General features: G+C 46.3%; 5 protein-coding genes across 8 annotated transcripts; 4 read left to right on the top strand and 1 right to left on the bottom strand.

Annotated features, from left to right (window-relative positions):
• The first annotated feature begins 297 nt into the window (after positions 1 to 297).
• Positions 298 to 5,546, top strand: LOC132261493 (probable phosphorylase b kinase regulatory subunit alpha). 3 transcript variants are annotated; one of them, XM_059760334.1, is made up of 8 exons: positions 298 to 612; positions 675 to 2,120; positions 2,772 to 2,919; positions 3,078 to 3,407; positions 3,470 to 3,844; positions 4,064 to 4,236; positions 4,299 to 4,859; positions 4,917 to 5,546. In XM_059760334.1, the coding sequence occupies exons 1-8, from the start codon at positions 484 to 486 to the stop codon at positions 5,400 to 5,402; spliced, it is 3,648 nt and encodes a 1,215-aa protein (XP_059616317.1). In that variant the 5' UTR covers positions 298 to 483; the 3' UTR covers positions 5,403 to 5,546. The 3 variants fall into 3 exon arrangements, with proteins under 3 accessions (XP_059616317.1, XP_059616316.1, XP_059616315.1); XM_059760333.1 differs by lacking the exon at positions 2,772 to 2,919 and adding an exon at positions 2,181 to 2,328; XM_059760332.1 differs by lacking the exon at positions 2,772 to 2,919 and adding an exon at positions 2,181 to 2,328 and having other exon boundaries at positions 299 to 612; positions 3,998 to 4,236.
• Positions 5,547 to 5,773: 227 nt separating this feature from the next.
• Positions 5,774 to 9,245, top strand: LOC132261503 (U4/U6 small nuclear ribonucleoprotein Prp4). The gene is made up of 4 exons (XM_059760346.1): positions 5,774 to 5,964; positions 6,023 to 6,934; positions 6,995 to 7,271; positions 9,029 to 9,245. The coding sequence occupies exons 1-4, from the start codon at positions 5,774 to 5,776 to the stop codon at positions 9,170 to 9,172; spliced, it is 1,524 nt and encodes a 507-aa protein (XP_059616329.1). The 3' UTR covers positions 9,173 to 9,245.
• LOC132261505 (probable DNA-directed RNA polymerase I subunit RPA43) lies at positions 7,266 to 8,947 on the bottom strand. Its single transcript, XM_059760348.1, has 2 exons — positions 7,937 to 8,947; positions 7,266 to 7,874 (listed from the first exon to the last, which is right to left on the bottom strand). The coding sequence occupies exons 1-2, from the start codon at positions 8,873 to 8,875 to the stop codon at positions 7,329 to 7,331; spliced, it is 1,485 nt and encodes a 494-aa protein (XP_059616331.1). The 5' UTR covers positions 8,876 to 8,947; the 3' UTR covers positions 7,266 to 7,328.
• Positions 9,206 to 11,666, top strand: LOC132261497 (conserved oligomeric Golgi complex subunit 7). Its single transcript, XM_059760341.1, has 3 exons — positions 9,206 to 9,402; positions 9,455 to 10,639; positions 10,705 to 11,666. Exons 1-3 carry the CDS (start codon positions 9,319 to 9,321, stop codon positions 11,611 to 11,613), a joined length of 2,178 nt encoding a protein of 725 aa, XP_059616324.1. The 5' UTR covers positions 9,206 to 9,318; the 3' UTR covers positions 11,614 to 11,666.
• A 162-nt stretch (positions 11,667 to 11,828) lies between these two features.
• On the top strand, positions 11,829 to 19,929 carry LOC132261494 (unextended protein). Of its 2 annotated transcripts, none has more exons than XM_059760336.1 (9): positions 11,829 to 12,622; positions 14,662 to 15,103; positions 16,310 to 16,492; positions 16,578 to 16,793; positions 16,873 to 17,046; positions 17,699 to 18,344; positions 18,407 to 18,673; positions 18,747 to 19,096; positions 19,189 to 19,929. In XM_059760336.1, the coding sequence occupies exons 1-9, from the start codon at positions 12,144 to 12,146 to the stop codon at positions 19,354 to 19,356; spliced, it is 2,925 nt and encodes a 974-aa protein (XP_059616319.1). In that variant the 5' UTR covers positions 11,829 to 12,143; the 3' UTR covers positions 19,357 to 19,929. The 2 variants fall into 2 exon arrangements, with proteins under 2 accessions (XP_059616319.1, XP_059616318.1); XM_059760335.1 differs by having other exon boundaries at positions 18,747 to 19,114.
• The last annotated feature ends 194 nt before the right edge of the window (positions 19,930 to 20,123 follow it).

Raw genomic sequence — 20,123 nt, 5'->3', positions numbered from 1 at the left:
TATCCAATTCTCAGAGATAAAATCGTCACTATTTCGCACCCACACATGGAAAAAGCCGCAAAAGTGCGTCGTTTCATTCATGTTTAGGCTTTCTATTATACATTTCTAACCGCCATGAAACTCTTATCTAAAATAAATTGCATTCTTGGCTTTACTCAAAACAACAACGTGCTTTTCCTTGAAAATGTAAGTAAATTGTAGAGATAACTGGAGATAATAATAATAATAATCATCAATCGAACTCATAATGATTTCACGTGGCCGGTAGCCATGCAACAGTTGGGAAACCCGTCAAATGAGACGGATTGGGGCCTTGATTCCCAGTTTGACATTGAGTGCCCTCCGCGAGAAAGTGTGCAGAAGATTTTCAGTGATTTTCTTGCCATTTTCCCGTGAATTCGGCGGAAAATGCGCATTTGATACATCGCGGAAGTGGTCGTGAGTGATTTGATGGTGAGAAATAGCTGAAAACAGTGCGTCAAGATGAGGAGTCGAAGCAACTCCGGAGTCCGCCTGGACTACTATCAGCGCATCGTTCATCGTCTAATCATGGCACATCAGCAGCCTGTCACGGGGCTCTTTCCTGCCAGTCAAGACAATCATCATGCCTGGGTAAGTGACAGAGAGTCGAGGATGTTCCAGCGTGATGGGTTGATGTGGGATGTTTCTTGCAGATTCGTGACAATGTGTACTGCATTCTGGCAGTTTGGGGCCTCTCGATGGCGTACAAGAAGATTGCGGATCAGGACGAGGATCGGGCAAAGGCGTACGAGTTGGAGCAGAGTTGCGTGAAACTGATGCGAGGCCTGCTGATGGCGATGATGCAACAGAAGGAAAAGGTGGAGCGCTTCAAGAGCACCCAGCATCCGCTGGATTCCCTCCACGCCAAGTACTCCAGCATTAACGGACAGACTGTGGTCAAGGACAGCGACTGGGGGCATCTGCAGATTGATGCGGTGTCGCTGTATCTACTTATCCTCGCTCAAATGACAGCCTCTGGACTGCAGATCATTTTCTCGCTGGACGAGGTGGCCTTCATTCAGAACCTGGTGTTCTACATTGAATCCGCTTACTGCATACCTGACTACGGAATCTGGGAACGTGGCGACAAGACTAACCACGGTGAGCCAGAGCTAAATGCCAGCTCCATCGGGATGGCCAAGGCGGCTCTCGAGTCAATGAATGAGTTGGACCTCTTCGGGGCCCGCGGAGGACCGGCCAGCGTGATTCACGTGCTAGCAGACGAAGCTCACAAGTGTCAGGCTGTGCTGCAGTCAATGCTGCCTCGCGAGTCCAACAGCAAGGAACTGGATTCTGGGTTACTGTCCATAATTGGCTTCCCGGCATTCGCTGTGGATGATCCGCAACTTATCGCCAGCACCAGAGAGGCTATTCTGACCAAGTGCCTGGGAAAGTATGGGTGCAAGCGCTTCTTGAGGGACGGATACAGGACACCAAAGGAGGATCCTCACCGGCTGTACTATGAACGATGGGAATTGCGAATGTTTGAGAACATCGAGTGCGAGTGGCCTCTGTTCTTTGGTTATCTGGTGCTATTCCATGCCTTTCAGGGTGAGAACGACAAGAACCTCCTCAGCATCTACATGCAGCGCCTCGAGGACGTGATGGTGCGCACTGAGGATGGGATGCGTCTCGTACCTGAAATGTACACGGTTCCGGCGGAGTCAGTGAGTGAGGAGTACAAGAATCCTGGCTCTCAAAAGCGAAAGGCTGTTGGCAGATGTCCTTTTCTCTGGGGACAGTCTCTCTACATTCTCGGGAAATTGCTGCAGGAAGGCTTTCTGGCCGTAGGAGAGCTGGATCCGCTGAATCGACGTCTGGGCGCCCAGAAGAAACCCGATGTGGTGGTGCAAGTGGTGATCCTCGCGGAGGACAATGACATCCGCGACAAACTAGCCGAATACGACCTTCATGTCCAGACAATCTCCGAAGTGACTCCAATAGAAGTCCAGCCGGCCAGGGTTCTTAGCCACCTGTATACTTACCTGGGCAGGAATAAGAAACTGGGCCTCTCAGGCAGAAAGTCCCGCGACGTGGGCATTCTCAGCACCAGCAAACTGTATTCGCTGAAGGACAGAATTTTCGCCTTCACGCCACAAGTGAGTGATTTTCTTAATTGTACGACCAAACAACAGTTAATATGACCTTCCTTGGGGCAGTTTTCCGATCTGACGCGATTCTACATTGCGTCCGACAACGAATTGATGATCGATATTTTGAAGGGAGAGATTAATTTCCTAAAGTCCGCATGGCAAAATCTTCTGGGACGTCCTCTTGTGACGCTCTGTATAAGAAGTACAAGCCTAGGTGGGATACTGAGTATTTGACTGTAACGTTGATTATCTGTAGATTCTTGGGTTGTTGCATATCTGCGATATTTGGTGTTATTTGTGATGAAAGGACAAACAGTGCATGTGCAACAACCTTGTTTTGATAACTTCCACCTTTTTTTCTTATTTCTTCTTGCCTTCTGTGACTAATAAGTGATTAAAGCATGGTTCAACTTAGTGCTGCACAGAATTCGACCATAAAAGTGAAGGAATTGTTTGAATAAATTGTAATTCCAACAACTTCTTCTGACTGTTCAAAATCCATGCACAAATTTGCAATTCAATGGCTTTCATTTGGAGTTGCTAAATGGCAAGTGTTAAAATTTGCATCTCCGTTCAAAAAGTGCCCCAAAAATTTAAATTGAGTGAATTTTCCAATTGGTTTTTCCCTCCCAGCTAATGTATTTTTCCCTTTGAAAGAACATTGATTACGAAGAGTACTACACCACTCGTGATCCTGCACTTCTTGCCAGCAATTTCACGACTAACCTGGCATTCCTTACTAACTCGTGGCGTCACATGTTGGGCAGACCAACAATCACACTTATGGCCACTCATTACTTATTAGGTAAAGAGTTTATTATTTCTTCCTATTATTTTCGTAGTTTTTCTAAAGTTGTTGTAATGTAAATGTTCTTGCACTTGAAGTTGAAATTGCATTTGTTCATGTTTTCCACTCAATATTCACAACAAGGAAGGATACTTAAAGTGTTTTCTCGTCATCAGATCAAAATAAGATTCCATTGGCTATGATTCAGACAATGAGAAAATTGAAGTCAGGCTACATCAATGGGACTCGCGTGATGCTCGGCAATCTGAATGACTTCCTGAACACCTCAGCAATCACGGATTTAAGCTTCCTGGGGAGCCAGGAGGATGGCTACCCGGAACGCCTAAATCCGTCAGTCCAGGCTTATCTGGACGAGCACTTGCTGCGTTCGTTCAGTCAGAAGAACACGATGAATTTGCGAGCTCCGGGCTTGAGGCCGAAGCATCTTAGGCGGAGGATGTCCTGTCGTGGGGCGATTAAAAAGACAAGATCGATCAATGTTGATAGTGAGTAACGATCTGAAGTTCTTCATTAATGAATTCAACTAATATTCACGTTTCATCTGCAGGCGAATCCCTGGGAATGGACGGTGTTGTTCTGAATGAACGAAGATTGTCATCCGGAGTGGCTTTGCCGTGGCTGGAGCAGCAACAGTCCCAGCAGCAGGCGATTGAGCCACCAGTTGATCGGTCAAGAGTTGAGCGCTCTCCTGGTTTGGAGCCGGAAGATGGCTATCCACCCAGCAAGATACAGGTGCAGAACTACGATGTGCCGAGGATTCAGGTGCCAACGGGCACAGGCGCACGCCACAGGAGCGGCGATACGTTCGCGGACACGGAAGTTGAGGAGCTTCTGGCGATGCTGCGAGAAACGGAGAGCCTGGAAGAGCAGGGAGACATTCTGCAGTATTTGGTGGACACGCAGGGGTTGGACTTCAATACAGGTTGGCGTGGATGTCTTAAGAATGCTGAGCAGGGATCATTTGTGATGTTGCTTAATGTCTTTTTCTCTCTTTCATCTCACGAAATCATCCTCATCTCAACTAACTCACATGGGGGACACGCAAAATGCCTTGTAATATCGTACTAAACGACAGAGAGCGTTGAGATGGAGCCTAACAATGCCAATGCAGACAATAATTCCTTTCAATCTAATACCAAAGGCATGCTTGAGGAAGGTCGCGTTGTCACGGTGAGGACGCTGCTCAAGGGATTGTATGAGAAAGCGTGCCAGCAGAAGCTGTGGGGCCTCGTGCGCCACACGGCTGGGATGCTGGGCAAGAGAGTGGAGGATTTGGCAAAGGCAGTGACAGATCTGCTGGTCCGACAGAAGCAGGTGCTGTTGGGATGTTTGGTCTCTTCCTTCAAATCACTGATTAAATTATTCTTTCTCAATAGGTGACTGTGGGCATGCCACCGAATAACGAGCACACCATTACAGCTCCGCTGCCAGAGGCGGAACTCCGTCAGCTGATCCACGAGGCATACGGTGATGATGAGAGCACAGCGATGCTGACCCAGGAACTTCTTGTCTACTTGGCCATGTTCATTCGCACGGAACCTCAACTGTTCCACGAGATGTTACGCCTTCGCGTTGGTCTCATCATTCAAGTGATGGCCAAGGAACTGTCCAGGACGTTGAACTGCGATGGAGAGCAGGCATCTGAGTATCTGCTGAACCTTTCGCCATTTGAAATGAAGAACTTACTGTACCACATCCTCAGTGGCAAGGAATTTGCTATTAGCAGTGTGGCGAAGGGTAATTTCTCCATCGTGAGCTGCAAGTCCAGTCGCGTGAGCAAGAAGAGCCAGATTGGCCTGGGGGACAATGAGAACGACGATGCGATGGCGGAGATTGATGATAGACAAGGACAGTGGCTGAGAAGGAGGCGTCTCGATGGAGCCCTCAACAGAGTGCCTAGGGATTTTTACTCCCGCGTCTGGGCAGTTCTTGAAAAGGTACGTGGAAATTATTTTCCTTTTCCAAATTGGTATAATGATCCATTTACATTTCAGTGCCAGGGATTGGCGATTGAAGGACGCATTCTTCCTCAGACCTTGACCCAGGAAATGACTCCTGGGGAGTTGAAGTTCGCCCTGGAAGTGGAGACTGCTCTCAACACAATTCCGCAACCGGAGTATCGCCAACTTGTCGTGGAGGCTTTGATGGTCTTGACGCTGGTCACGGAGCATAACATGGTGCACAATCTCGGAGGGGTGATTTACGTGGAGCACCTGGTGCACACAGCCAACCAGATCTTCCTGGACGACCAGCGTAAGGTCCAGGGCGACGCGACTCTCTGCTGTGCCAAGTCAAAGGAAGTGAAGGAGACCACGGCACAGGGAATGCTTTTGTGCGGTGGCGCGGCGTACATTTGTCAGCATCTGTACGACAGTGCGCCCAGCGGAAGCTACGGCACGATGGTGTACATTGCCAAAGCCGTGGCCACGGTGCTGGACTGCCTGCCCAAGCACGGTGACAAGGATTGTACGATTAGTTGAAGTCTCGAAGTAGCCAAATATGTTTGCTTTCCCGAAATGTTTCTAGGAATGTTACTTATGCGCAGCCAAGCTGTACCACTTGCATCGCGGATAGTGGGTATTGTAAAGACAATTTTATTGAGAAAATATACATTTCTGTTGAGTTGCAATGCCGCGAAGTGTATTGGCTCCTTCAACGGTCTATGTGGTTTCAAATCTGTCCCCTTTTCGGAAAATGTGTGTGACGTTTGTGCTTTTCGGAGTCGCGTGTTTACAAATTGTGGATGAAAACGTTCTTGGGAGATATATTGGAGTTTTTGTGGAGTTTTGAGGAAATTATAAAGTATTCCCCATTGTTTAGTGTTCCTTAGACTTCGAAGTACTTCAAGAAGATGTCTGATGACGAGGAAATGCTGTTTACTAGGCCAACAAAGACCATACATTATGGATCTTTGGAGGACTCTGAGCGACAGCGGCAGTCCAATCTCCTGGACGATATTGCTGACGAGAAGGAGTCCAAAGCATTCAAGGAATTGGGCCAGATTCACACATCCAGTGAATACTTCGATCTGGAGAATGAAATGTACGGTATTTGGCGTGCCTTGAGAATGCAGTGTTTAATGGTTAATTTTCTTTTGCAGATCAAAGGACAAAGCAGCTCTGTTGGAGGAATTTGAGAGGCGGAAGAAGGCACGACAGATCAACGTGAGCACAGACGATGTGGAGGTGAAAAGGAACCTCAGACAACTCAATGAACCTATTTGCCTGTTTGGCGAGGGTCCAGCAGAGCGAAGAAATCGACTCCGGGAGCTTCTGGCCTCTCTCGGAGAGAACGCCATCACGCAGAAGATTGTTGACGAGGAGGAGCGCAAGCAGCTGCAGAAGGAGCAGGAATCCACGTGGTATCACGAAGGTCCAGAGTCCTTGCGTGTGGCGCGCATTTGGATCGCCAATTTCTCTCTTCCCAGAGCGAAGCAGCGTCTCCAGACGGCCAAAGAGCTGCTGAGTGTGCCCAGTGCCACGAAGGCGAGCCGCATGGTGGAGCTCCAAAAGAGACTCCAATCCCTGGCTCCTCTTTGCAGTCAAGTGGGCGACACGCGTCCCGTGAGTCATTGCTGCTTCAACGCTGACTCGAGTCTCTTGCTCACGTCCTCTTGGTCGGGCGTGTGCAAGCTCTGGACGATTCCCAACTGTGAACTCGTGCAGAACTTCCGTGGCCACGCGTGCCATGTGGGCGGAGTTGCCTTCCGGAATAATGTGCCTCGCGATGCCATGAACGAAGTGGCGATGGCTTCTGGAGCGGCGGATGGAACGGTCAAGCTGTGGGCATTTGGGAATGAGGAATCAATTGCTGACATCACAGGCCACATGCCTCATCGAGTCTCAAGGCTGGCTTTTCATCCCTCCGGAAGGTTTCTAGGCACTGCTTGTTATGACGCTTCCTGGCGTTTGTGGGATTTGGAGCAGAAGCAGGAGGTACTGCATCAGGAGGGACATGCTAAGGCTGTCCACTGCATTGCCTTCCAGGATGACGGGAGTGTCTGTGTAACGGGGTGAGTAAATCTAGGAGAGATTTCTGGGTCTGTCTTTATAATCAATGTGCAAAATTTCAGGGGACTCGATGCCTTCGGACGCGTCTGGGATTTGAGAACTGGGCGATGTATCATGTTCCTCGAGGGACACTTGAAGTCTATTTACGGCGTGGACTTCTCCCCGAACGGCTTCCAAATGGCCACGGCGAGTGAAGACAACACCTGTAAAATCTGGGACTTGCGGCGCCGACAGCCAGTCTACACAATCCCTTCCCACACCAATCTCGTCTCGGATGTAAAGTTTCAAAAGAAGAGTGGCGATTTCCTGGTAACAGCGAGCTACGATAATACAGCTAAGGTGAGTCCCGTCATTTTTATTTAAAAACCTCCCGCTCCACAATGAGAGTGGGAATCACTATTGCTTCTTAGATTTCTTCTTCTTGGGCTCCGGTGCTCTTTTGGGCGTGTCACTTCTCTTCATTGAAGTATCTGATTCCACATTATCATGCTTCAGCTTATTCAGCAGCTGAGTAATGGAACTGTTCATGTCCAGACGCATGTCAAAGTCCTCATCTGAGTCTGAGTCTGAATCTGCTGGTTGTGTAGTCTTCATTGGCGTTGAAGGACGCGCCTTTTTCTTTTCCGCAACAGTTGAAGATTCTGGGCTTGACTGTCTTTTGGCGACAGTCTTTACCTTTTTCTTCTTTCGCGATGATCCACTCGCACTTGTGTCAGTGTCACTGCTCTGCGAATATCTGCTAATGAGTTCTCTGATTTGATTGTTGATTGGTGGCAATCTCAAGTCTCCATCCAGTTCTTCTTGCTTCACCGTGACTGATGTTTTCTTTCGCTTGCTTGGCGATTCAGGCATCTTCGAGAAGGCAATTTTTTCCGGTGACTGTGCCTTTTCCATCTTCTGCATCAAACTTCCCGCAACTTCAGCAATCTTTTTACGATGAGTCTGTAGAAGATAAGAGAAGAAGATAAGCAGGATATTCGACATTGTTCTTCAATTTGGCATACCTCATTCCCAGAGTCGTCAGAGTCTGATGGTAGGGATTCGAACTTAGATCTGGGAGCTTTCTTCAACTGCTCCTTCTTCACCTTTTCCTTTTTCACGTTAATTGGCTTAGGCGGTGGCGCTTTCTCATCACTCTCGGATGAGGAACTATCCGAATCTGGAGTTGAAGACTTGGTACGCTTGGAAACTTCATTCTTCACAACAATTGGCGCAGACGGTGGCTCGTCCTCATCACTCTCAGATGAGGAACTGTCCGTGCCAGGAGTTGAAGATTTAGTGGATTTGTTTGCTTCATTCTTCACAACAATTGACTTGAATTCCGTCTCACTTTCTGATTCAGAGTCTGACGAGAAGTTCACCTTTCTGGTTGGTAGTTCAATTTTCTCCTCCGAAGTGCTGACACCACTATCCACACCTTCCGGCTCCACTAATTCGCCCTCAATGTAGGGCAGGATATTTTGTAGATCGAACTTCTTCACCTTGAACGCAATCTCATCACCCAAAAGCATCCGCATTCTCTTGCCACCCTGCAGCCTAATGGACACGTTGAAGACGCGGTAAATGAGCACAGAGACGTGCCTCTGGGACACATGCTTCACAATCCCCTTCAGAGTGACGCCGATCTGCGGCCGGAAGACGTAGAAATCCGCTCGGATTGTGAGGTGAAGTTCAGGAGTGTCGTAGCGCAGCAGACTCATTTCTCCCTCCAGCTTGATATTCCTCACATCCAGCACAATTCCGTTCAGTTCCTCATCGAAGTGCCCGATCTTCTTCGCAGCCACGGCGTTCAGGAGGGTGTCTTTGAAGTTATCCATGCCCCAAGGAGGGAAGCTGATGTGCATTGAGTTATTCACCTGCTCCACGCAAGAATTCTTGTTGCGCGTGTACTCATCCAGTTCACTTTTGGTGAATTGAATGTAGTTGAGTGTCTTTTTCTTCATTATAGCTACTATTTCACGGCTAAATAGCGTCTATAAAACGAAAGAAATCCACGCGCTCTATTTTGACAACTAACTTGATTCGGAACTTTCCGGAAAGTGGTTAGAGGGCAAATGATTTTGCAGCATGCTCTAAATTATTCCCTCTCTTTGCAGATTTGGTCTAATAGAACGTGGCAGCCGCTGAAAACTCTCTCTGGGCACGACAGTAAGATTATGAGTGTGGATATTTCGCCCAATTCGCAGTACATTGTTACAACATCGTACGATCGCACGTTCAAATTGTGGTCAGCGGAATGAATAAAAAATATTTCGGAAATCTCGTCTTTTGCCAACTTCACTCGGTTATGTTGTTCATGTGTCACTTTTGGGAAATTAAAAACATTGCGGAAAGTGCGAAAAATAGAGTGAATTTTCCCAGTGAAGAGGAGTGAAAACTGAGTCAAATGGATACATTTGAGGATGAGAACTTCAATGCAATTGACTTCATCAATGCAACTTACGCTGCCAGCAAGACAGAGAGCAAAGAAGTGTGTGTGATGTTTTTCTCAGGAAATCCTTACTTTTACATTTTACTTGTAGGAATTCGTGTCTGCCCTCGTGTCGCAGCTGCAAATTCACGTTCAGGATGTGAACGGTGTGCTTGAGGACACCAGTCAGCAAATGATTGGGAATATGCCGAAAATCATGAGGGACATGGACAATTTGAGGCGCGAGGCATTGACACTGCAGAAGACAATGCACGAGATGAAGGCGGAAATTGCCCAGGTGCAGAGAGAAACGGGCAGTTGCATGGCAAATCTCGAGCGTCTGGATACGCTGAAGACGAAGCTGCAAGTGGCTAAGCAAGGCCTGCAGGAATCCGATGGTTGGGGACGCTTGACGTCGGAATTGGAAGATTTGCTGGAGAGGAACGACGTGGCAGGTGGTTGCGAGAAATTGAGCATTCTCCAGAGATCACTGGCGGCCCAAGTGGGTCTGCCTGGTCAGAGCGAGCGGGAAATGCACGTGGAAGAGGCTAAGAACAAGCTGGAAGCATTGGCGAGTCCTCAAGTAGTGAAGTGCTTCTCCGTTGGCGATGCCACGGAGGCTCTCAAGTATGTGGAGATGTTTGGGAAGATGGAGCGTCTGCCACAGCTAAAGCAGTACTACCGAACAGTCCAGAAGACAAGGCTACAGAGTCAGTGGCAAGAGATTGTGGATTTGGCGGAGAATTCGAGGGATTTGCGCTTCCTCAGGGAATTTTATCATCACTTGTTGGAACACTTCCAGAAGCAAGTGAAGTGGTGCTCGCTAGTTTTTGGCTCAGTTGACGGTCTCGTGGAAACTGTCTGTGTGATCTCAGACACTCTGGCCACTCTTCAGCCGCCTCGTGAGACTGCAATCACAAACCTTCTGAAGCGACAGAATGATAAGCTGGAGGCAATTGCGGAGTTCTCAGCGGCCAATCAATTCTTCGGGATGACTCTTCAGAAGCACATCCACAGCAGTGGATCGTCCATTCAGAAGGATCAGCTGGTGGCTCTGTCGAAGGGAATCTACGATTTCTTCCAAGTATTTATAATCCAGTACGGTGCTTTGGAGCAAAACTGGCTTTCTGGGCATCTTGTGAGTCTGGGACTGGCAAATCAAGTTGTGGCTCTAGAGACGGTGCGAAGTCTGGGAAATTGCAATGCCAAAGTCCTTCAGGCGGCATCAAATGCACTGCAGAGGTGCGAGAGTATTACCCAGAATTGTGCCATTGGCCCTCTGGTCACTGTGCTGAATGTAAGACGCTACTTCGTGCAGAAATATTTACTTTAGTGTTAATTTCTGGTCTCTTGTGATTTCAGTCATTCTTCCGGGAGTATTTGGACAAGTATAAGAAGGCCCAGAAACAGTTGGATGCAACCAGAAATGTGCCCAATGTGAATTTCCTGCAAATCTGCACCACTCTTCTGCAGTATCTGGGCGATTTTATTCTCCAATTGACAACATTCGAGGAGGAAGTGATTGCGAAGATACTCGCCACGTATGAGCAGGTGTGTCGCCAGGAGATGTCCTCCTTCCAGTACAAAGTGCTTCGCAAGCAGGACGTGAGTGAGATCAAAAAGTTCAAGAATTTGGTGAACGAGAAGCAGACTCGAGGAGATTTCGGGTCAAATCCTTGGTCAATATTTTCTGGCTTGATTGAGGTCGTGAAGCCCATCTGTGCTGAGATTCACGACACCACACTGGCATCAGTGTTTGCTCCAATTGAGACCCACTTGAGGACTATTGAGCCGACAGACTCGAGCAGCAGCAGCACCGATCTGCCGGACTACAGTTTTGCGCCTCAAGAATACATTACGCAAGTGGGTCAGTACTTGATGACGTTGCCGCAGCACTTGGAGCCCTTCCTGCTGTCACCCTCCGACGCCCTGAGGCGCTCTCTCGAGATTGCCGATGAGAAGTATTCACAGAGCGCCACAAGTGGAGATGTTCTGCTCGCCCTCATCGCTGAGGAGTGCTGCGCATTGTACATGGAGAACATCTACAAGATTGGCAGCTTGAGCAATACAGCGGCGAAGCAACTGGCAACGGACATTGAGTACTTGGGCAGTGTTCTGGAGGAACTGGGACTGAAGCTTGGCTCGCAGATTCAGCAAGTTGCTGTTCTCTTGAGAGCAGCGCCGGAAAATTACCTAAATCTCAGTGCTGGGTGCGATCCTAAGCTGGTGACGGCTGTTAGGCAGATGAGAAATATTATTTCAACGGAATAGAAACTATTGTTCTAAGAATGATTGTGTATAATACTGTCCCTTCTAAGACGAAAGCGAGTTTGAGAAATTTCACTTTCATTTGGTCGTTGGAGTTTTGAAAATTTGCGGCCCGGAAAGTCTGCAGGGTTGGCGCGTGTCGTGAGCTCTGCAGAAATCTCTGCGCTCACGTCTGGCAACTCGTGCTGAGGACGTCAGTTTTTTCCGGATCTCTGACTCTGGCGGTGCGTATTTCAGTGGAAAGGCGCTGAAAAAAGTTCTTTTTCGCCGATTCCAATCACACAACTCACCCATCCCATTATCCATTGCATCTCAGTGCATCTCGCGTGCTTGACCGTGACATCACTGCTGCAGAATCCTTCAACTCGAGTGGTAGCAGGATTTTTAGTGTGTGCGTTCTCTCGCAGTGGTGAAAAAAGTAGTGTTTCTTCGCTTATCAGTGCGCCAAGAGCACTTTCCTGGGCTGTCCAGTGACCCAGTGAAGAGGAGTGAGTGAGTGTCGCGTGGGGCAGGGATTGAGCGAGGACTTTAGGATGCGTTTCAGCGCCAGCAGTCGAGTGTTTCTTCGGACTAGAAGAGAGAGTGCTCGCGAGAGATTTTGGACGTTTCTCTGGGTTGGCGCGGCTCTCTTGGGGGCCACCGTCGCCGAGGGGGATGGCGTGCGTGGCCTTGAAAGTGGGGAGAAAGGCGCAGTGCCTGATTGGCCGCTCGCTGTGAGTTATGTGCGAAAAGTGCGGACGCCACGCGAACACCTCAGCGAGGAGGAGGGGCCGTTCCTCCGGGTGGCCGGACGGGGATTCTCCACCCTCGACGGCACCCTCAAGCTAACAGCGTCGCCGGATGAGTGCCAAATCGACGGAGAAGCGCTGCAAATCCTCACGGTATCCGACTCTTCCCTCCTGGCCAGATACCCTTCCACAGCCGGCCAATTTGATCACTTTCTCTGCGTCCATCCGCGCCAAAACCACAGCGGAGTCCCACGCCACTTGGGGCCCAAATCACGGATTCACAAGTGAGTGCCCATTAGCTGTAGTTTGCATTCAATTATCATACAATTACGGCAATCTTCCAATCAATTAACTCACACCAATTGCCTGGCAATAATGAGCTTGAAGATCAAGACTCCCTTTCGGCTCTTACTCTCAACACCACATCAGATTCCGATGCGGTTATGCAATGGCCAGTGAAAGAGGAATTAAAAAAAAACAATCTCTTATTTTGACGCTACACCTTGAAGTTCATTGACTTATTGGCATAATTTATACATAGAGAGAAACTCGTGTGTTTTGTGTCTCGCTGAAGCCCGAGAGAGGCCACTTCCAATTTCCCAGCCAAAGTGCACTTGGAGGCCCCCGAAGGCGCATTTTTGCGATTTATTTATTGACGGTGATGAAATTATTTATTCGCATGATTCATCTGCCTTTTCGCCTTTAGTGTGAAAAAACGCCCACGCGATATTTTTATTTCGGACGCAAAATGCTCAAAACTTTCCTTAGCCGAAACACCAAGAACAGAGAGGTTGGCAAGTGCAAAATTGAATGTTTGACTATGAGCGAAAATGAAAGTTTTGCTGTGAGTCTGAATTGTTAAAGGTATCCAAGTCATATTAGGCTCCGCCCATTAGAATGCTCCGCCCATAGAACTGCTATCTTAGCTGTGGACCTTCATATCTGAGTTAAAAACAGAAGTTTTGCATACAGCACTGAACTTTTTCATACTACAGTTTATGGTAATAAATTTAGCGTTTCTAATATATATGAACTTTATATTTAACACAGAAAAGTAAATATTTGAGAAGATTATTAGGCGTTATTTGGCAACATGTGCTAATAATCAATTAGAGATGCCACGAATGTGACAAATTAGTAGCCCCAAACACAGAAGCACAAAGCTGAGTGCAGTAAAGTACGAGAGTAAAGACGCTGATCTTGAGTGTGTTGGAAGAAAGTTAATAATAGATATAGGTTAGGGAAAAATTGTAGTTGAAAATATAGAACAAATATTTAATTATGTGTTTGTGCTTGGATCGTTGTTGAGTGAAAATTCTCAAAATTCCGTGAATTTAATTAAATACTCAGCGCGAACTGGTTCAATCTGGTTATTGAAGAGTCATCTTCGTATTTACGCAATCCTGATCGCGTTCTTCTTCTCCATCATCATATTTTCCATGGCAAATAGTGTGAGCGACTCAGAGTAGATGGTGGAGTTTAATATCAACAGTGAGATAAATACGATAAAACGTCTCTTGTGTTTTGATATGCCTCGTTTTAATGTGTCTCGTTAAGACGAATTATCAGTCAGTTTGTCGTGGAGGAATTTGATGGATTCCTTTGGTAATATTTTTGCCTATTTCAGCACTAAAAACACATCCTTGTATTTACTTGCTGTATTGCCAATTGGAGAGTTAGTTGGATGTTGAGAGGAAGCCTGTGTTTAAAATAGAATATGAGAGTGTTTACGAATGGAATATAATGTGGAATATAATAATTGGGAAAGATTTATAGTTGGTGGCATGATAAAATGTGCGACGCATCAATTTTCGTCATGGCAAATCTTCCAGAGATTTTAGTTTGTGAATGAATTAAGTTAAATTGTAAATCAATGTGTTGCTAAGACGGGGAATTGCAGGCCTATTTTGGGCTAGCATTCGGTGTGTTATCTTAGAATACGGAAATAACTCTTCTGCTCAATCCAAGACAGGCTTGTGTGTTGTTTGTGATGAAGAACACGAGCGGTTCTCTTGGTAGGAGTCATAATTGAAAATTAAATTGGTCAATTGAAATGTGTGTGTATAATGATGATAAAGGCATTATACTATCAACTTTTATTGCTCAATGTCCAAACAACAATAAATAAATTGAGTGTATGTTCACTTTTTCCTTTCCTCATTTTATGCACAATAGCATTGCTGTTAGTCAATGTGTCGCTCTGTGAAATTGTCGCAAGAAATCACACACAATTCAAGCGGGCTTAATTTAATTCCCCTCCCCAGACCATTTGTCTCCCTCGCGTTGCCATTGCGCCTTCTCACTAATTGTACAATGTCAACAGAATGCACATTTCGCCACCTGCACTGAGGCGGAGTCCGCGCGATGCCAAATTGGATGACGGTGCAGAGAGAGAGAGGACGCAGCAGAGTGTGGATGCTGTGGCTCAGCCGATGGCCTCCATGGGGATTCGGATTGATGGGTTTCGCGTGGAGCACGCCGACAAGGAGCCAAGGATGTCCGACGATGGGACACCGGAACTCATGAGTGAGACTGAAGTGCATCTCCGACTCTTCGGCAGTGGCTTGCGCGAGAACATGGAGATTGTGCTGACGAGTCAGGCGAATATGTACGGCGGTTCGTGCCTGGTGACGTCCTCAGAGGCATTCCCTGTTGTGCCGGGCTCTGTTGGCAATAGAACGGCTCTCGTGCGAATTATTGTGCCTCACGTCTCGGGAAATTTATACTTTTGCGCAAAGGAATCTCACAACGGAAGCGCGTCTGAGGTAAGCACACATAATCAATTTCCTCTGTCTGCAGAGAAGAAAAAAAGCTCACTCTCCCGATTTGCGTCAGGGTCAGTGGGAAAATCGAACCTCACGCGCTACGTAGTTTCTGGGGGAGGCTTAAGAAATGAGATCATATGTGACGAAACTCACTTTATCAGTTGGATGGAAGAGAAAGAAATCAGTGTCATTTGCCTTCAGTCAGAGTCTCACCGAGATAGAGATAAAGCCAGTGTTGGTGCACATGCTTCTTCTCCAGCTGAATTGTAAATTGATTCAACAGATAAAAGTTCTAGTAAAATAATATTTATATTCGGGCTGAAATGAATGAAATTGAAAAGTAAATATTTATTAGGCCACAGAGTGGAGAAATGGAGCAAGTGGGGAATTGCTGAACGCAAAATTCTACAGGATTATTCAGCAATGAATCACTTTCAATGTGGGGGGAGTTTTTGGAAGAATCAAATTTTGCCGATTGTTTCGTGGTTTGTGATTTAAGAGTTTTGCATGATAGCTTTGTTCGCGGTTTCTGAATTATAGCATGTGTCGTTTTAAAAAAGAAAACACGTCAGCTCCGTCAGCTGTGTAAAACGACTAGCCATTGAAGCAACAATCCCACTTCTTGACCGTTCCATTTATCCTATACCAGTTGAAACTGGAGTTCAGTGATCAAATGGCTGATAAATACATGCGTCTGCAACCCTATAATAAATATATATACAGTATATATCTGCATCCCTATGAAGTTGTCTTAAGACGTGAGAAGTTTCGCTACAAAGCAAGGTTTGGCAATTAATTTTAGACAAAGCAGATCATTGTCTCGTGTGTCAATTGCAAGCCCCTAAGTGAAGAGTTCTCTTTACTTTCCGTCTTCCCTGTGCCGTTATTAATAGATGAATTTTTATCGTAAAAAAATATTTTTAAAGAAAATGGATGTCTTGTCAGTCGAGATCTCCTGATTTTTGCCAAAACGATTCACGGTGTGTACGTAAGATGAAATATAAAATGGGGATAAAATGTTTGTGTACCCAAAAATTGCACACGTCATGAGGCATATATCGGGGAGAGGAGTGAGAATAAGAAAGAGACGCTAAAGTCATAAAAAATGCCTGTAGTGCTGAGAACGAGTGTTAATTTGTAAGATTGTAATTGAATTAGCGAATACACTTTTTCTATCATTCCTCTCTTTTCTGCATTCTCTCATAGCTGGCAATTCAGGCGGCACCGTTTGTTCATCAGGGCACGGACAAATGGATGCGATTGAGAAGCTATGAGAAACTCCTGCCCGTGTGGGTGTCTCTAATCATCATTGGTGTGTGCCTGATGTTTTCGGCGCTATTTTCAGGACTCAATTTGGGTTTAATGTCACTGGACCGGACGGAATTGAAGGTGAGGAATTATTGAGTATTTTTTCCCCCTTGTGCTTTAGCGCCTGTTAATTCGTGGGATGCGTTCTTTATTTTATGCGTGATAGATTTTGAGAAATACCGGCACGGAGAAGGAGAAGCGATACGCCAGTCAAATACAGCCGGTTCGGGATCACGGAAATTACCTGCTGTGCAGCATTCTATTGGGCAACGTCCTGGTGAACTCCACCTTCACCATCCTCCTCGATGGCCTGACTTCGGGCTTGGTGGCTGTGATTTGCTCCACGATTGCCATTGTGATATTCGGCGAAATAACGCCACAGGTAATAAAGTGAAATGATTCTGGCATTCTTCGCACCTGTGATAAACCCAATTTTCTCACACGTAATTTCCCTCCTGCAGGCCATTTGCTCGCGACACGGTCTGGCTGTTGGTGCCAAAACAATCTACATCACCAGGGCGGTGATGCTCCTCACCTGGCCGCTCTCCTATCCCACATCGAAGATCCTGGATTTGCTCCTGGGCGAGGAGATTGGCAATGTCTACAATCGTGAGCGTCTCAAGGAGTTGGTTCGGGTAAGAGATTTACCATTTTATTGTGTGCGCACACGTCTTATCTCTTATCTACGAAATCCATCGCGTCATTGGGAACTTAAGTGAATGAGAAGATTTGAGCGAGTGAACACTTAAATTGCGCAAGGGATGCGCGATGTGATTTCATTACATGTGCGCAAGTGACTCACAGATATTACCGATATTGACAGAGAAATATTCACGAAGCGGTTGTGGAGTTTTTTCCAGCACTGTATCTTAGTCACGGTCTTAACGGCATAAAGTGACTTAATACCAAAAAGCGCAAGATGTTAAGTTGTTAATTACTGGTGGGGAAATTTTCCACTATTAATTTGTCAAGATAGAATGGGGAAATCAAAGTTTATATTCAGTTGAATACTAATATATTATGCATTTGCTTATCGTTTCGAGACATCTCTTTTTGCACTTCTGCAAATTGATTACAAAAATAGGTTCTTATTAATTATTGATTTTTTATGGTTGTCGGGAAATGATGTGCTGTTTTTCCTATCGATTTCATACGTTGAATTAGTGTACATAATTGTCTTTAGAGAATTTTCAGTCTATTCGCTGAATATTGAGCTATTTCAGTTTCGCAATTTGATACTATACGCTCGGAAATGGCTCAATTTGATGTGTTTCTTTCCTCTTCCAGGTGACTAAAGATATAAACGACCTGGACAAGGATGAGGTGAACATAATTTCTGGCGCCCTGGAGTTGCGGAAGAAGACTGTCGGCGACGTGATGACTCATATTGAGGATGCATTCATGCTGAGCCTGGATGCTGTGCTGGGCTTTGAGACTGTGTCGGAGATCATGAAGTCGGGCTTCTCGCGGATTCCCGTGTATGAGGGCGAACGCACAAATATTGTCACTCTGCTGTACATTAAGGATCTGGCCTTTGTCGATCCGGATGACAATACGCCTCTGAAGACGCTGTGCGAATTCTACGAGAACTCCTGCCACTTTGTCTTCGACGACGTTACCTTGGATGTGATGTTTAAGCAATTCAAGGAGGGCAACAAGGGCCACATGGCATTTGTGCACCGCGTGAATAGTGAGGGTGATGGTGATCCTTTCTATGAAACTATAGGACTCGTGACGCTCGAGGATGTGATTGAGGAGATGATTCAGGCAGAGATTATGGATGAGACGGACGTGTTCACGGATAACAGGACGAAAGTGAGGCGCAACAAGACCAAGAAGCAAGACTTCACTGTATTCGCCGAGAGGCGTGAGAACCATCGCATCCGCATCTCACCGCAACTCACTCTGGCAACATTCCAATACCTCAGTACATGTAAGGATAAATTGCTCTGCGGACTGTCGAATCGCTTGCTAATCCTTGTCCTTGTCCTCTAGCTGTGGATGCCTTCAAGGCGGATCTGGTGTCTGAGACGATTCTGCGTCGTCTTCTCAATCAGGACATCATCAATCACATCAAGTGCAAGGGCAAGGAGCGCACGGATCCCAGTATTTCCATCTACCAACAAGGGAAGCCGGTGGATTTCTTCGTGCTGATTCTGGAGGGGCGCGTCGAGGTGACGGTGGGCAAAGAGAATTTGGTGTTCGAGAGCGGCCCATTCACGTACTTTGGAACTCAGGCACTCGTGCAGAATGTGGGAGTCGGTGAGTATCGCAACGCTCTTGCAAATCACAGCAAGAATACGCTCTCTTATTGATTATTTTGTGGTCACTACAGTGGATTCGCCCCAACAAATCATGGGCTCACTCCAGTCCCTCAACATGGACGCAATGCTGCGCCACACCTTCGTGCCGGACTATTCCGTGAGGGCTGTGACGGAGGTGGTGTACATTGCCATTCGGCGCACGCTGTATCTGGCCGCGAAGAGGGCCACCCTGATGGAGCGGTCGCAGAAGTTTGGCGACCAGAGCAGCGATGCTATCGATGATGAGGTGCAGAAGTTGCTTCACTCCCTCGATGAGGATGATCGCAGTATTGGTGCTGATACTGCCAATTTGATGGTGAATACGCCAAAAATGATGAGCAAACCGCCTAGCAAATCACCGTCTCCCACTCCAATCGCTGTGGTGAGCAATCTTGACGAGGTTTTTTTCTAATTTTAGCATCTCCATTCAATCAGGAAGTTGAGAAGAGGGTGTAATGATTGCTTTCCTTGCAGGAGTTGGCTATGAAGAGCGCTGGCCTGAACTCGAGTGCCACCGTGAACAGCATTGGCCTCAACAATGGGGGCTCCAGTGCCAGGAGTCACAGTATACCTAATCAAAACTTCAAGATGATCGGGAATGATCCAACACAAACACCTCTTCTGCCCCGCTCGAAGTCTTAGCGAAACGCCGCGCCTCCTTTGTCACTGAAGGAGCCAAGTTATGGGCAGGAGATGAACTCGTTGTAGGAGAGTTTTTCTCTTCAAAAACACTATTTTTTTTCCTTTTTCACCACAGAAAAGTGTATAATAGCGATAGATTAGTTGGAAAGTTCTCTAATTTAGGTACTTATGGAATTGTTTTATCGGATTTATTGTGGCGAAACTTATTTACTTAAGTATTGTTTACTCAATGTCCAAAAGAGTGTTTATTATTATTATTATTTTTTTTGTTAAAGAAATATTGCTAGCATAAGCGCGCTGAAAGTGAATAATTTTTACGTTTATCAAACAATGGCAAATCGTATTAGTTGGAGATGAGGAGGAATTGTTATGTAAAGATACTTGTGGTTACTTAACATGTTAGAGGATTTGAGGATTTACACAATAGAATGATAAAATGTACTTATAGGGTGGTAAACAACAACACAAAATCATACATTTGATTGTGATGAAGGATATGAAACAAATCTTAGAGATTACAACTATTTTCACACCACAATGTAGTCGAGAGACATTGGGAAAATACCTCGTAGTTTGAAGGATGGAAGAAGTATTTGGAGAGCTTTTCATAGAACATTTCACACTTTGCAACGTAACTCCTTGCGAAGGGGAAACAAGATATGAACAAATAGTGTAGAGTTTAACTCACAAAACTGTAGATTTAAGTGAAACCAGAAGTAATACAGGTAAACTGCAGTGTTTATCGTGGAAACCGAATGAATTTTAGC

This window comes from Phlebotomus argentipes, unplaced genomic scaffold (genome assembly GCF_947086385.1).
Source record: "Phlebotomus argentipes unplaced genomic scaffold, Phlebotomus argentipes genome assembly contig_15, whole genome shotgun sequence".
Taxonomy (NCBI): Eukaryota; Metazoa; Arthropoda; class Insecta; order Diptera; family Psychodidae; genus Phlebotomus; species Phlebotomus argentipes.
This window is presented reverse-complemented; position numbering and strand designations above follow the sequence as displayed.

Bases quoted from the DNA above. Each gene is read 5' to 3' on its own strand.
- LOC132261493 (XM_059760332.1), top strand. From the start codon at position 484: ATGAGGAGTCGAAGCAACTCCGGAGTCCGCCTGGACTACTATCAGCGC. The intron at 2,121-2,180 runs GTGAGTGATTTT...TCCTTGGGGCAG, and splicing joins TTTTCGCCTTCACGCCACAA to TTTTCCGATCTGACGCGATT. The intron at 4,860-4,916 runs GTACGTGGAAAT...TTTACATTTCAG, and splicing joins TCTGGGCAGTTCTTGAAAAG to TGCCAGGGATTGGCGATTGA.
- LOC132261503 (XM_059760346.1), top strand. From the start codon at position 5,774: ATGTCTGATGACGAGGAAATGCTGTTTACTAGGCCAACAAAGACCATA. The intron at 5,965-6,022 runs GTACGGTATTTG...TTTCTTTTGCAG, and splicing joins TTCGATCTGGAGAATGAAAT to ATCAAAGGACAAAGCAGCTC. The intron at 7,272-9,028 runs GTGAGTCCCGTC...CTCTCTTTGCAG, and splicing joins GCTACGATAATACAGCTAAG to ATTTGGTCTAATAGAACGTG.
- LOC132261505 (XM_059760348.1), bottom strand. From the start codon at position 8,875: ATGAAGAAAAAGACACTCAACTACATTCAATTCACCAAAAGTGAACTG. The intron at 7,875-7,936 runs GTATGCCAAATT...TATCTTCTACAG, and splicing joins CTGACGACTCTGGGAATGAG to ACTCATCGTAAAAAGATTGC.
- LOC132261497 (XM_059760341.1), top strand. From the start codon at position 9,319: ATGGATACATTTGAGGATGAGAACTTCAATGCAATTGACTTCATCAAT. The intron at 9,403-9,454 runs GTGTGTGTGATG...TTTTACTTGTAG, and splicing joins GCAAGACAGAGAGCAAAGAA to GAATTCGTGTCTGCCCTCGT. The intron at 10,640-10,704 runs GTAAGACGCTAC...TTGTGATTTCAG, and splicing joins CTCTGGTCACTGTGCTGAAT to TCATTCTTCCGGGAGTATTT.
- LOC132261494 (XM_059760335.1), top strand. From the start codon at position 12,144: ATGCGTTTCAGCGCCAGCAGTCGAGTGTTTCTTCGGACTAGAAGAGAG. The intron at 15,104-16,309 runs GTAAGCACACAT...ATTCTCTCATAG, and splicing joins ACAACGGAAGCGCGTCTGAG to CTGGCAATTCAGGCGGCACC. The intron at 17,047-17,698 runs GTAAGAGATTTA...TTCCTCTTCCAG, and splicing joins GTCTCAAGGAGTTGGTTCGG to GTGACTAAAGATATAAACGA.